This window comes from Carassius gibelio, chromosome B21 (assembly GCF_023724105.1).
Source record: "Carassius gibelio isolate Cgi1373 ecotype wild population from Czech Republic chromosome B21, carGib1.2-hapl.c, whole genome shotgun sequence".
NCBI classification, from domain to species: Eukaryota; Metazoa; Chordata; class Actinopteri; order Cypriniformes; family Cyprinidae; genus Carassius; species Carassius gibelio.
The window spans coordinates 9,693,393-9,710,156 of NC_068416.1; the positions used below are offsets into that span (position 1 = coordinate 9,693,393).

At 37.8% G+C, this 16,764-nt stretch overlaps 1 protein-coding gene across 1 annotated transcript in view; it reads right to left on the minus strand.

Moving 5' to 3' along the window:
• The window catches only part of dacha (dachshund a), a 135,810-nt gene extending 119,312 nt beyond the window's left edge, over nucleotides 1-16,498 (minus strand). Inside the window, exon 1 of the mRNA XM_052587401.1 lies at nucleotides 15,839-16,498. Within this exon, the coding sequence (XP_052443361.1) occupies nucleotides 15,839-16,326 (488 nt within the window). The 5' untranslated portion in view covers nucleotides 16,327-16,498. The remainder of the gene's footprint in view (nucleotides 1-15,838) is intronic.
• Nucleotides 16,499-16,764: the final 266 nt, after the last annotated feature.

Consider the following 16,764-nt stretch of genomic DNA (forward strand, 5'->3'; position numbering starts at 1 on the left):
AAGCCGGTCGCTGTCAGCTTGCAATGGTCCTTTTCATAACTCAGAATCTCCTGTAACTAGATGCGCAAATGAGACGAATTCACGTCTACCGCACCGCGAGACCTTCAGATGCGCGTAAACGCGTCTTTACATTTACTTAACATTGAAATAACTCGCGACAGACGCTCTATTCGCATTTGGTGTGAATGCAGAAAGGTCGCTTTCGGCGTAACTGGGTCTTATAGGCGCGTAAAATTGCTGGTATTTTCTGTCTAGCTTTCGCAAGGCATACTGCACTTTGGGAATTATTTTCTTTTTCTGCTTGTTTGTGAGTTTTGTTACATCTATTTTTTTAATTGTTTAATTATTTTAAAATGAATAGTGTACATATTTGGTTCAAATCGATTCCCTATTTTCTATTAACTTTTTTTGGTTGGTCCGATCGATTGTGCAATCGATTTTCGATATGAAAGTGACAGCCCTACAGGTGATGGCATATTTCAAAAATCAAGTTAAAGCAAGAAAAAAGCATGCAGTAGATTTTGTCGTATTGTCTTGGCCTAACCCATGACGTCACAAGTGAGCACATCTTTTTTTCTTTCCAGCCTTTTTTGTTCAGGCCAAATGAGGAGAGATGGTTTGTCATAAACACTAATGATGATGCAATTCAATCATGAGTCATTTATTGATTGAACTGATGGATTTATATGTGGCCGATGGGCGTCCAATCAATGGACCTGGGGCTCTTCTTAAATGGATGGAGGTTAACACAGCCCCATTACCTGCCGCTTCATTCCAGTGTGTTTTTATTACATTCAAAGCCATCATTCACACACATACGCGTCTGGAGATACATTCCCTCGATGCTCTCTCACACGCACACACACACCATTATCACCTTTAACATTCCTAACCACACGTCATACCAGCTGCGTCGTCCCAATGACAGTATCAGCCCGAGCTTTCAACAGCTCCGCCAGCAAATAATTAAAGACCATTATTTACCTTCCGCGAGATGAACAGCTATCTCGCGCCTTTCCGTATTCCACCTTTCCTCCCCCACTTTCTCTCTCATTCTCTTTCTCTCTTATTCTGCTCTCCCCCAGCAGTGACACGTTCATGTCAGCACCAATAAATCATCCCAATTTGTTCCTTCTCTGCCAACATGAGCTTTAATCTTCATTTACGACTTACGAAAAAGGTCTGTTTGTCTGAATCCTCTGATAAAACACTTAAGTAACATGTTTTTTCTGGCGATTGTCATTTGGATGTACCACATATATTTTTCAGCCAAATGTGGAATATGATAAGAGAATAAAGTATGAACAGTACCCAGGAGACAGATGTCAAAACGTGGTGAATACAGTGTGGGGTGTTATTGTAACACTTAAACAGAAAATTAAGCTTAATCCATTGACTAAGTATAGTTTATAGTAAAGTATAAAGTAGTAAAGTATATTTAGAGAATATAAAAGCCAATAAAAATCAGATAAACATTACTGTACATTTGAACTTACTTATGAAGTAGGATTGTTAATGGCCGACTACAGAATCCTGTGACCTTTAAACCCCACAGCCATTCCATTGGCTAAAGCAAATTTCATTGGAAATAATAAATCATTTTATTAGTAAATATCAATAAATCAATGTATTTTAAATTTCATATCACATTATATCACATTATATTACAAAAGCCTTTGTGTTTTCAGTCAGCCTACAGTTAACAAGCTATTGTTATTTCCTACTTGTGTAACATACTGTAGCGTTATTTGGTTTAAAAAGCTCTTTTTATTAGCTAGAACAATGTATCACGATAACATTCTGATTGTACATTTGAAGGGGGTAAAATTTTGCACGAACCAATGATAGCTTAACTTGATTGTTTGTTGCTTCAGTTATTTCATGGGATATGTCATATATAATATAAATAACACTTTCATGGTTAAGACGAGCTGTTGAGATTTCCAATCAGGCACTGAACAGGACACTCAAAACGAGTTCTTTCAGTCAATGCAAATGCTCTGAAGTCTAAATGAACACTAATTGCTAAAATTTTGTGCCAACAGCAGCGAACATTTAGAAAGTGGCAATTGCTAGATTTTGGAAGTGTCCAAATATCGGCCGATTAATCGGTCTGAGTGATCTTTAAGTCTCTAATGATCACAGAACCAAAGGCCAAAGGTCAAGGAAATTTGTGCTCAACAATTTCCAAATCTTGTTCCCTCCAAATCGTAACCTATGGCTACTACTGTGCAAAATTAAGATGACAAAACCTTCAATATTTAAAAAAAGATGGTTTCAAAGCTTTATCTACGTACTTTTTTAAGTAGAATTGCCTAAATCTTTAGCCTTGCTTGGTGTCTTTTGCCACCACAGATGCGTTTTTGTTCAGTTCCCTGGCGTTCCCGCTGGTCCCACTTTGGTGTGCGGTGGAGGGGAGCGTATGTGTCTCAATCATGGCTCAATTACAGCCTTCTTGCCTCAGTATGAGAGATCTGTTATGAATACACAACCGCCGCCACCAATCACCATAACCACTGCTCTCATTACCATCCCTTTAACCGGCGCGATTATTACCCTTTTATTAATGGAGAGAGAGAGCGGAGAGGGAGATCGGGGAGAGAGAAAGGAGATACAGCGGTGCGCAGTAAACGAGTGTCAGGTTCGGTGCACGCACTGAAAAATTAAACCAATTAGGAGTGCCGTTTGGAGCCCCTCCGTTCGCATTCCTCTCCGAGCCACTGAACAGCTCCGAGGAAAGAGAGACCGAGGGAGAGAGAGATAGAGGGGGGGAAAGAAAGAGTTCGGCACTCTATTCTGTCATGCTCGGCGAAGAGCGGAGAAGAGCGGGAGCGAGAGAGCAAACGCTGCTGCTGAGAGGCGGATTAAAAGCAATCTATATCCACATAAATCATTGATTAAATGAATCATGAAATTAATATGTAAATTGTGTGTTTAACCTCTATTTATATACCACTGTCTGTCATCGTAGCGTAAATCTAAAACTAATTGCGATTTCTCAGCGAGCCTGGGAAACTGCAAGAGAGAGACGACGGGTGGAAAGAGGGAGGAAGAGAGAGGTAAAAGTCTGACATATTTATTAACTAAACGTTCAACTACATCAACTTTCTCATTAACAGCAGTATTAAGGGAGAGTGGTGAGAAAACCAGACCGTTTGCGCTGCATCAGCACTCTGAGTGTAACAAACGTGAGAGGGATGCTTTTGGCCCAGAAAGACAACAGTATACTGAGGGAAAAAAACAATTTATGGTTGTCTGACAACTACAAGAGCCAATTATATGAATGCTGTATAATCCATACAATGTGTACCTAAATGTAAAACTCTGATGCAACTAACAACTCTTTTGATAATCATGCTGCCAATTTGTTTTGTTTTTTTGTTTGTTTTTTTGATTAATCAATTACCTAAAAGTTCAAAAGCATTTACTAAAAAGTAAGTTATCTCATATCTGGTCTAGTGTTATCCTAAAAACATGCAGTTAACAACTATATAATTATAACTTGATAATCAGTCTCTCTTGATTACTTGTTAGATTACTCGTTAAAAGGGTAAAAAAAATAATATATTAAGCAATTTAATGCTAAAAGTCTGGTCAAACATGTAATTTATAATTATTATTAGTCATTAAGCAAGACGCTTTTATCCAAAGCGACTTACAAATGACAACATGACTTTCAACAAGTTATACAACTAAAATCTCATTGATTAATCAGCCAATTATTTTCAGATATCAATTTTTCAATGTAATCAAAATACATTATTACAACATTACTATTTAAAACAGATTAATTCCATTTATATAATCTAGAATTTACGATAATTGATTGATTAATATGAATGAATAAATATTAGTCAATTACTCAATTATTCTACTTAACAAAAGCAAATGTTTAATTCTTGTTTAAAAAAAAATGAACAAGTGCAACAATTTTGCTTATTAATCTGTTGGATTAAAAAAATCATTAACAAATCAATTGAAGGTTATATAACATATAATATGTAGGCTATAAAGTGCATGCAAAAACATATTTAACATACAAAGAGAACAGACCCAACTGATCAATCACAACATCGTGTCCACTATTTTCACAATCAATTTATATTGATCTCATTGATTAACCGTTGCAATTTGATATATATCTCATGAACACTTGAGAGTATATTAAACAGTTGCTAAAACACAATAGCAAAAAAAGCTCAAAAATACTGGTGATACGCTACCGTTGATATATATTTTGGAAGTATGAAAGCCGACTGATACCTGCATATATTGTGTATGTCTGACAGACACATTGTTTAGAGGTCCCATTGGCTGTTCTAGAGGCGGTAGTGCTGTGTGTGTGTGTGTGTGTGTGTGTGTGTGTGTGTGTGTGTGTGTGTGTGCGTGTGTGTGTGTGTGTGTGTGTGTGTGTGTGTGTGTGTGTGTGTGTGTGTGTGTGTGTGTGTGTGTGTGTTTGTGTGTGTGTGAGTTTGTGTGTGGGTGATATAGGTGAGGCGGAGTGATGGGATCGGAGGCCCTTCCTGCCCCGGCTGACATAAACCACACTCTGGACAGTCCAGCAGGCCACAGAGGACCCTGATTTATAGTCAGGCGAAAGCCAGGACAGCCGTGGTGATCTTTCAATAAAACATCAAAAAAAGCTCTGACCCATCCATTACCCAAAAGCCCCTGTGGAACAGATGGGTCAGGTGTGCTTGCCATCCCTCACACTGCAATCTCACACTGAGGCACCATGGGAAAACCAGGAAGAGTGTGTGTACTTACAGCACAGTGAAAAACACACTACTATTAGTTTCTGTTCAATTACAGTTACTCTGATCTGATTTCAACTATACTTGATCAAATTGTTGCAAATTGCTTATAAACCACAACAAAGCATATGTCGCTTTTTCCGTAAGTTGGGTCTATGCTCATATATTGTAGTTTTATTTGAAACTTTTCTATTCTCATCAGACGTTTTTTACTAAACACAAGGCACAAGCAGAACAAATCTGTATGTAAATTGTTTCATATGTATATTATCCAATTCGAGTAAATGTGTCAATTTATGTGACAATGGTTTTACTCCAAACTTCATTCTTTTTTATGTTTAATGAATTAGCCCCAATGTATAGAACACATTTACTATTTTTTTAATAACCAGTAAAGTTTTTAAGTGATTTATCAAACAAATATTTGACAGATATTTTTTAAACTGCACGAAACTTTATTAATAAATTATTAATTTATAGTATGTTCCAAACCTAATTATATAATAAATTATATTTCTTTTTTAGCAGAACTTACATTTTCGGATTTCCATTTATTATAATATGAATTAATTAAAACAGTTTTCAAACTATGATGCAGTCACCCGCAGGGGGCTACAAAGGTGTACAAGTAGAGAGAAAAACTTGAAAGAAAATACAAATATCATACAAAACAAATTTGTAAGACCTTAAATATGTATAAAACAATAGATATACCTTGTTTTTCTTACAATAAAAACAAATGGATCCTTATGCATAAAAATATGCGGGGGTCCTTGGCATCAAAAATCTATTTTTCTATATATTTATATATTTACAATGTACTGATGACATTATCTTGAATCCAATTTTTCAAATAGGCCAAAAGATAGAAAGGATCTAAAAATTAGTTTGAGACTCACACACACACACCACACACACACACACACACACACACTTGTGTCAGAGACAGGAAGGTGAAAGACAATGTATCCTACATTTGACAGGAATGTAGCGCAAGACGAGCCCACACACTTTACCTTTACTCACACACACACACACACACACACACACACTCGGAGGTAGTTTCTGATATGTTATCTGATACATGCACTAAACTGAAGGCAGATCATTGTCACTGTGTCTTCAAAAGAAAGCAATAAAGTGTTGTGCATGCTCTCCCCCTTGTTTCCCTAATTCATTCATTTCATTTTAACTATCCGTAACAATCTGGCGAGACATTACCCTGTAATGAAACCACACAGGGCCTGATTGTTTTCATCAGAGAACCTCCCCCCACACACACACACACACATACACACACAAATGACACCCTTTGCTACTGACAGACACAATATTTACACGGTTTCGGATATACACACACATGCACAACATCAGCCCACATCCATACATACAAATACACACACTGACCACGCATCGCTTAGTAGAAAAACAACCATCTGGATGGATGAAAGCTGCTGATGACAGTGTGTGTAACTAATTATATTTGTTTTATGAATTCAAAAAGAGCTAAATCATTTTTTTACTAATCTACAGCTCTGTAAAGTTTGTTATTATTAGGGTTTGTGTGGGGGTGTGGTCTTTAGCCATCTTTCCCTTTGGATGAAGAGTCTCTGTAAGGCATTTTTAAGACACGGCCATCATAACGGTGAATAAACAAGCACATAACCTGCTTTCTAGTGTGGTTCCAATTTACAGTCTGTGCACATGCTTAACATGTTTCCAATCAGGCCTAGGGCCGCTATTAACGGAAACTATCATCATACTTCTGAGGGCACGGGGAAAAATCCTGAGAATGGAAAACACATAAAAGCAGCTGTTATTGAGCATGTCCATGATTCACGTTCAGGACTGTTTGAATCTCTCTCAAACTAAGAAACAAATGAAGCGCAATGCAAACCGAAGCAGGGTGAATATTTCTGTTAAATCTGAAGATGGCTCATATGTTTTAATTTAAGTTCAATTGACATTATTAAAAGTATTCAGATGACCTAGGAGTGGCAGGATGATTGAAATCTTACATTTAGTTTTGTTCATTTGTAAATAGCTCACTATAGGCCTAGCTATCTTTGTGCTAAGGGTTTTTTCAGTAACTGAGTTAAAATATATACTGTATATATAAATATAAATATATATTATATTATATATTATTAAAAAGCTAATTAAGTCTGAGGCTTCTGTCAGTTACATGTACATTCTTGATATCAACTTAAAACAACAGTAATTTATGCATTTAGCAGACGCTTTTACCCAAAGCGACTTACAGTGCATTCAGGCTATCAATTTTTACATATCATGTGTTCCCAGGGAATCGAACCCCCAACCTTGCGCTTGATAACGCAATGCTCTACCAATTGAGCTACAAGAACACTATTATATATATATTATATATATACTTCTGTTTTTTATCAAAAAAGCTGATTCAAATTTGACGGTATATTTACTGAAGGCCCAAGGAATCTCAAAGACAGGATGACAGGAGACATGTAGCATGTTACAGGTGGAGGTCACATGATCAAAGTACTTGTAAAACATTTGGCAACTGCGTTCCATCATAAGGTGCTCATACCCTCTGCTTTAGTCTGAAATAATTGCATTTTGTGTAATATAATCTTTCTATGTGATGTGAATAGTGCAGCGCTCCTGGGTGGATTTTAAAAGTTTTATAGGCTTATTCTGCAGACTTCCGGATGGTGGTGCGCAGAAGGGTGTGCGTGGGGGGTGGTAATTGGAGCTGGGCTGCCTGGGGCAGATAGAGACAGAATGAATCCCTTACAGATCCGACGAGAGCACCAAACCGGCCATGATGTCACCACATACCCTGGGCTTTTCTTGATTGAACCCAGGCGCAGAAAGAGCCTCGCGTACATACAAACACTCACCCAAACCCTCCTTGACCCTATCTCTCCTTACATTCCACCTTGCTTTCATCTTTACTTCTTCTTTTAATAATCCAGGGCGAGCAGATGTTTCCATGTTTGACTGCAACATGACTTCAATATATCTTTAATCTGACCGAGCATTTAGTGAAATCATTAATATGCTAATTGAGTGTTTTTAGCATTGACACGCAACATCATTTAAATACTATATTAATTATCAAATTAATATTCAATTATATTTCTATCAAATTCAAATGCCTGGCCTTTTGTGTGTAATATAAAAACAAATATTTGATAGATTTTTAAAATAACATTGTAATCAATTGTTGTAGATTAAATACACCACAAAGAGGTAAGAAACCATTTATACTTTAAAAATTATATTAATTAATAATTATAAATAAATGCTAAATCAAATATCTACATTTTTTTAAATAATATTTGAATGTATTGCTATAGATTAAATACACTATAGAGAGAGTACACTTTAATAATTACAATAACTATTAAATTAATATTCCAAAATATTTCCAAAATAATTAAATGTCTGACCTCTAAATAAATAAATAAACTTTGGTGTGTAAAACAAATTATCATGAATAATTTAATAATTTATATTTACTGCTGATTTTTCTGTATACACAATACACAGTCTTTCATTTACAATAACATTTATATAATAATACATATGCAGTATAACAGCTGGACACAAAAATTCATACACACAATACAGATACGTTTGATGCTTCTGAGACTGTTAATGTTATTCTCATAATTTCTACAAAACCTCATGTATGTTCACATGTGGAGCAGTGGAATTTAAATCAGCAGAATTCCACAACATCCGTATTCAGTGCATCACACTCAGTGTTTAAGTTTGCAAGGCCTTTCAAAACAAGGGTGTTTCTAAGCCTGAGCTGCTCATTTCCAAGCAAGCCTCCCTCGAGGTCATTACCACGACTGAGAAAAAGTTGAGCGGCATCGTGCTCTTCAGGTGAACCCATCAGCCCAAGCCAGACAGAGGGGGTTAATGTGGCGAATTATGGCCTCCAGATGTGAGCGACAACTGTAAACCCTCTTCTGAGCAGGGCGAACCACGACTGTGTCACTTCCTCCGATCTTCACATCTTTCAAGTGCTCCAAAACGGGATTCGGAGAGTCAGAGCGTTTTCAGACAGTGTCAAACGCTCACTTGAGCTCGTCTGTCATTACCCTAACCTCTCCGTTCTGACTCGCCAAATGCTTTGTGCGAGCGGATCACAAGCTGCTAGCTCGCAGGAACGGAGAAGTGCAGCGGAACATGTCATGAAATATTAATTGGCATAATTGGGATGCTAGTTAGCGCTTCTTTGACCAGCTTTAGTCCCCTCCAGCACAGCGCCGCGCGCCTACCGCTTAGTGTCAAGCTAAACTATTAAACTGGCAGAAAAAAAAGATGAACTCTTGAAAATGGATTAGATGGGGCTTATGTTTCAGGGCCGTTCAAATACTCACTAAAACGCCCTAATCGTCTTCTCGCCGCCAACGACAGACAATGGTGGGGAAGAAAACACCAGCTCTTCCGGTACGAACAACTTTGCCGATTTCAGTGTCACATTCAATTTTCTGCTTCCTGCTTCTCCCCGGATCCCCATCCAAAAACAAGCATTTAAAACATCAGTCCTAATTAGATGATTAGTGCTCTGAAGGGCAGGAGATAAGTCATTTGCATAATTCAATCATAAGAGTTAGAGATACATATTTCGATGTTCGTTTGTACAATTATCTCCGCTGTCCTGGGGGCTGTGATACTAATGTGATTAAACAATACTCTTGCACGGGGCCTAGTGTCCTCCATTAAAGCACTGCTAGAGGCAAAGCAAAAATTAATTTTAGGAGACAATCAATTTTATTCTACATGACTGTAATAAATATAGCCTGGCTGCAGATGTGTCATTAAGCTCAGGAGGAGACTTTCCCAAAGTCAAAATGACACTAGTCTCTTTCTCTCCCGCCGTAACTGCGGACGGTGAGTGGAAAGTGACATTTTTCCTCTAGTGAGATTCTTGACAGGCCATATCCATCTGTCTGTTTTAACCTCTTATATCTCTCTCCCACGTCGCTGCACATCAGCGCACACCTGCTATTCCTCATCCCCATCGAGACGGTGTATATTAAGAGCTAACTTCATAATTGCAGCTTCTAAATGCTCCTCAAACATCGTTTAATGATTGCGAATGTCAATATGTAATTTGTGCAGATTCACATACGTAGCAGCGTTCTTAATTTGTTTTCGTGATTTCCGCGCCTAGAAGATTCAAGTAGCGCCTTTCCATCACTAATTGACCACATGTGTCTTTGCTTTGCCTCTAATTCATTGGTTACGCATGGGACTAGTTATTAAAGCGCTGTGGCTTGGAACAGGCACCCGCCAACATTAATGAGAACTCACATGGCCACAAGTTGTTTTATAAGAGCCCGTCAGCAGTTAAGCGCTCTCACGTCTCAAACATGTTCGCAATAAGACAGAGATGGACAGAATAGTCGGTCTGTAAGACCAGCTGCCAGCTTGCCTTTTCAAAATCTGTTCAACTACCTGTAAATAAAGCCCTCTAAAAATCTCTGTCCTTCTTTCTTACAAGTTGGCCCCAAAAATTATTTGGACCCCCAAAAAAAGGAAGAATGCATTAAAATAAATTCCACTTAGTTATATATATATATAGAGAGAGAGAGAGAGAGAGAGAGAGAGAGATATATATTAGTGCTGTCAAACAAATAATCACGATTAATCGCATCCAATCGCATTTTTTTGCATAGCATATGTGTGTGTACTGTGTATATTTATTATGTATATATAAATACACACACATGCATGTATATATTTAAGAAAAATGTGTTATGTTTATATCTTACAAATATTTATATATAATATAAATAATATGAAATATATACATGTAAATATTTTCTAAATATATGACGTATGTGTGTGTATTTATTATATACATAATAAATATGCACAGTAAACAGATATATTATTTAAACAATAAAACTTTTATTTCAGACGCAATTAATCGCGATTAATCGTTTGACGGCACTAATATATATATATATATATATATATATATATATATATATATATATATATATATATATATATATATATTAGTGCCGTCAAACGATTAATCGCGATTAATTGCGTCTGAAATAAAAGTTTTATTGTTTAAATATATATATATATATATATGTGTGTGTGTGTGTGTGTGTGTGTGTGTGTGTGCGCGCGTGTGTGTGTGTGCGTGTGCAAAGTATATAAAAGAAATAATCTCAGAAAACTCTCAGACAGACTTATAGGTTTTTGCATCTGAATCACAAATATATTCAAATATTCGTAGATTAATCACACACACACACACACACACACACACATACACAGATATAGCTATATCAGAACATTTAGCTTGTTTGTATCTTTGTTAGTTTGTTCAATTTAAAAATGAATATAAATAATAAAAAAGAAGGTTGTAAGGCTACAAATCATGACATACTGTTTAAAAAAAAAGATGACAAAATGCATGGCTTGATATGAGATATGACAGCCATTCACATACTAACATACAGATACACTGAAGCCCCTCTTGATGCTTTAAACTGTATTAATTCATAATTTACTGTGCAAAAAGGGTAAAGGAAAGAGTGAATCTGCAAAAAAACAACCTCAGAAAAAGGTGGATGTATAATTAATGGCTGACATTAAGGTGTGCAGAAGGAAGAGCGACAATCTGAGGAGATTTGATGAGACAGCGGGGTGTCTCGGGTGCCTCGGGCGAAGCCAAAGGCGCTGAGCCTCTGTCCATATGGACCGAGCGCGCGCACGTGCACGCGCGACGAAACGGAGAGACCTGCAGGCTCGCGCGCACTCCTGACGTGGGTAATAGCAGACCTTGTCTGTCCTTGTGTCTTTGATTTAAAGTTTTCAGTTTTTAGTCTTCAAACTTTATGCGCGACTCAAAATCAGACCAAATCAATCATACGTGAGATACTAATTCAAATTAATCTACAGATTATGATTCTTAAAGGTGTCAAATTGTGCATTTTAGGGAATCTTTGGAACGCTGCGCGTGTGATGGTAGCTCGCGCCTGGGGCAACGATGGGAATTAGACACATTTTAAATTAATGACTAAAAAAAGCAAATCGCTTCAAGACGAAAAAAAAAAAAAAGATGACAGGCTTTCGAACAACTAATGCGTTTTATGATTTAACCTGACAATTCCTGCAACTCCTGCTAAAGTGCGACTGGCATGAACGCAAACAGGGATGTTGTTCTCATTTTTATGATGTTACCCGCATGAAGTAACTCTCTGGTCAGTGATGCAATAAATATTAGTGGACAAGAGCTTTCTACACTTTTTATTTTTATTTTTGGATGTTCTTGCACTTGGTGGAGGAAAAAAAAAACAGTTAAACTAATCCAATCCACCTTTGCGAAGAGGCAGGAGAGCAAGCACAGATGTTCATCTCTAATGTAATTCCCATTCAATTTCCTAAGTGCAGTCCCCAAGTGCAAACTAGTTTAGTGTTATGTTTAGCTTGCAGATTTCGTTTTAATAAATAATGAATGCATTAAAAACCCGGAGATCAATTGCGAGCTGAGAAATCATAAAAAGCGAGCCGTAATTGCCGCGTGCGTTTGCTGATTTGGACACTTTCTGTGCGTTTCAGTCTGGAAGTTTTAAAGAGCCCTTTGCCTATTTTAAGGCTGTGTTTGAAAACCTAGTGAGCTCCCTACCTAGACAGCACATTCAGCTACAACCAATAATTGTATGATTGTCGGGCCCTAAAACGTGGACGAAACATGCAGTAGCATATAATATAACAGTGTTGTCCTATTTACCGATTGAATGATTCTTATGAGCCGGTTCTTTTTAGTGAATCAAAAACGTAGCGCAATCAGTGTAGTCCAAATCCTGAAGGAATGACTCTTATGAGTCGGTTCGTTTTAGTGCCTCAAAACACAAAATTCAAATTGGGTATGACTTTAAGTTTTAGTTTGTGAATTTTGTGAAAGCTGAATAAACTAATGTAGATTACTAATTCTTCATGTCCGACTCCAAGATGCCTAAAAGTTATGTTGCATATTTTTTTTTTCATACAAAAATGCTTTATTTATAATATGGTTAGCCTACTACCTTACATTTGCCAGCCCTAAAGAGTTTTTAAATTGTCTTTGTAAATACATTTTGCAATAACTGTTTTATATTGTCTGTTCTGGGAAAGGTGATATGATCTGATTTTTTTTTTAATGCTGAGGGCATTAAATGCGATAAAAGTTGCAATTTCTTTTTTCCTAATATTTACTCTTTTACAGACCTTAAAGACTTGTGGAATAATGGAACTTTTTGGAAATCATTAAGAGGAAACAGAAACAGTATCGTAACAACCCATAAGATTCCCACCTCTATTCATTTTGTAAGTCTATCTAAACATGCATGAGATGCCTTTGTCCATTGCGTCGCACTCTTAAGTGTTTGTAAAATGCATGTCCTGTGACCTCTTTAATTCTGTAGCACCCTGTCTGGCTGCCTTCAATAGGACAATCTGTCCCGCTTGAACATCCCCTTAGTAGGCAGCTCAGGATAAATTCTGAGACACACTGCTCACTTGCTCAAACCGATGCAAAAGACACCCATTTGTCTCAGCTTAGCCCTTCTCCCAGTGAGCCTGTGCTGAAGGAGGAGAGGAGAGAGAGAGGGAGAGGAGGCAAGGGGCCAGCACGCACATTAGTTTCAGCCATCTGGTAGCGGGACGGTGGATGATGTTTAAATCTGACTATAAAAGCGATGCTTGCGAAGGTGAACTGTAAAGCAACGATGCCGAGGAGCAAATTCAATTTCAGGGGGGCCCATTGCTCGGGCAATTTCATTATCCGTCCGTATGCTGCAATCTGACGGAAGAGTGAAAAGCGCAGCGTTCCGCACCTCATTCTCTTATTGTCCATTTTCCTGGACTCAAAATTAAACAAAATAATGTTGTAAAACGGTCTCTCCCCCGCTCACTTTCTCCTCGCTCTCATTTCTAATTAGATGTGCACGGCAGATTGATTCAGAACGGCGCAAAGCCCAATAAAGTGACGGGGGATTCTTCTGGAGGTTGTGCTGGGGATGTTAAAAGGTTAATTACCGAACCTTGCCCAGAATGGCCATCTGGATATGCACTCTTTCTCTCTCTCCCCCTAAAACACACATGCGTGCATCTCCACACACACATCCGCTGTGCAAAAGCGCACTTCAAGGCCACGTTCCTGAACCTTCTCGCCCCGACCAATTTTCAATACCTGACCCTTTACCTGTGAGAAAGTAAGAAAATGGAAATTGAAAATTGAAAATACTAGACCTGATGCAAAGCACTTCATGGAGAGGAATACATACAGAGTTTAAGATTGTGAACTTTTGGGGACAGACTTTACTTCAAAATATATACATTTAATATATTGTATAATTTTTTACAAATTTATATTCAATATTATGTCATATATGACACGATAATAAATATAATTATTTTGTTATTATTTATTTTTATATTAATAACACATGATTTCAGAATAATTTAAATGTCTTTTAATATATATATATTACATTAGTTTATTCAGCTTTCACAAATATTATATATAAATGTCTTTTAATAATATATATATAGTGTTATGACTGTTATTCCACTAAAAACAAAGCTGCTGCAGTTTTTATACTAACATATAATTAGAGACTTTTTCCTTGGATGATAAAGGTCTTTAAAGGTGCACTGCTCCCTTGAGTCCCACCACACCAATCACACACACATGAGCTGATATTGCTGCAGGAGCCTGAGAACACTAATGCATCTGTCATGATAACAAGCTAAGAATAACATCTCCGCACCAAACACAGCCACAGATCCAGGAGAGGTGATTCAATGATTTATGCAACATGGCCCAACACCTTATCCAAATGAGAGTATCAAACAAGACTTCCAGATCTGGCCCTCGATATCACAAGGGTTAAAAGTGTATACATGATACTGATGGCTATTCATGTGAGCCCGACTCAGTGGAGCAAATAACAGAATAAAGTGAAATACAACCGAAGTATGACCCCTAGTCCAAAGAGCTGTCATTCATTGTATAAGCAAGAATAAAAGTGTGTGGGGGGGGGGGGGGTGAATAAATAACTAATACTGAAAAAGTTTCTAAACACTTTGATCAATAAAGTACAATTAGTCAATTTAGTCGTTTAACAAATCAAAACGTATACTAATGAAGACTATAAATGTAGTAGATCCAGGAGAAGTTAATTTATAAAGCTTATAAAGACAAAAAAGTTTACTTAATGCATGCTAATATTTAAAAAATCATCTTTCAATCATCTTTGTTTTGTGGCATCAGTTAAATAAATCCTGCAAGTTAACAGAATTTCAGAGCTATTCAGATTTGCCTTCCAAACAGATTATATTACAAGGCAGCTGAAATATTGAAATCTGCATTTTGTTATTTATATAGGTGTAAATGGATATCATATTATTGCTTTTAGTTGATCTGAATCAATAAAATGACTATTTTTACGCTGAAGCCTAATAAACGCTTGTGTAAAAAGCAGATCGAGTGGTCAGCGAGAAAAGATTCCGGACAAAGTTATTTGCTTGATTTTGGAGAAAGCTGTGATTAATATTTATTATTAACCTATTCTAATATTTATTTTTAGCCTATTCTAATATTTATTTTAGCCTACTATTATTATTATTATTTATTTTTTATTTTTTTTCAGGACAATGAATTGATTCAAAACGGAAAAGAGGTCAAAACTGCAGGTGCTGGCAGAAAAAAATGATTGCAACTAATTTTCATGCAAAAGTTTCATTCAGGACTTCTCATGTGTTTTGAGAGTTTACAATCAGCACTTTATTATAACTTTTTTTATATAAGTAAACGAACTTTATTCTTTTATATTAAAGGTAACTATCTTGTTTAGAGCACGTGCGTTAAAATAGCCTAGAAATGTAATAAACGTGTAATACATATATTTACATAAAGATTCGTATTTACATACGCATGAAATCCTTTTTAATTTAAGTTATCATTAAGTGTTAGCAACTTTTCCAAGTAGACAACTCTGCTAGTTCTGAATGAACTTGAGAAGCAGCTCAGGCTCCAAAGCGCGTAAATGTGAGATGCGTATGCGATTTAGGCTAAGACTTGCCTGGCATTGGTGCAGTCGTTATAAAGCGCCTCGAAGTCTTTTCGGGTGATGAGTTTGCACCGGTTCACGCCCGGCTGAATGGCCCCAAGTCCGCGCAGGATCCGCACCTGCTCCACCGTGCACACCACCGGACATATATCCAGCCGCTTCAGCTTGGTGTAGACGGTGTGCAGTCCGCCGACCAGGTGCTTCAGGAACAGGTCGAACACCTGCGGGAGGCAGATGAGCTCCTGCCCGTCCACGGTGAACGAGGCCACTTTCACCCCGTGCACCTCCACCATCTTACACTCGTTATTGTGGACCACGCCGGGCCCGTTCCCGTTAGTGCCGCCGCCGCCGGTGCCGGAGATGAAAGAGTTGATCATGCTGCTGGTCAGTCGCGGAGACTCGGCCGGGCTGGAGTACAGAGAGTCGGGACGGAACAGGCTGCTCGCGCCCCCGGGAGTGGAGGTCGGTGAAAGCACCGGAGGAGTTGCTGATACGGCCATAGTTTATGCGAAGTTTCCTCTTTTCCGTACTTTTGAGTCAAGCACACTTTGCAGGCTCCTCGTACTGTTTCGCGGCTTTCACTCGGTGTTTCTCATGCGGCTCCGGTAGCTACTGCTGATAGTCGGTAATGTGCAACTACCTTCCTCGCTCGTGAGATGGACAGAAGTGTATCGCACTCAGCGATTCAATTAGCCTGCCCACTAAAGTCCGGAGTGACAGCCATCTCAGCCAATAAGGAGCGCGATGGCACTCGCCTTCGAATATCATTGGCCATCTGCCAGTGATGGGTGGGGACTTGTGTTCTCACTATCAAAAGCGAATACAACTTTTTAGACAGATTATAATTCGTGTCTTCAGCTTGTATTGACCGCAGCTGTTATTTTGCTAACATGTTTTCGTCCACAACCTTTATACTGAATAAATTTAATGCTGAAGAT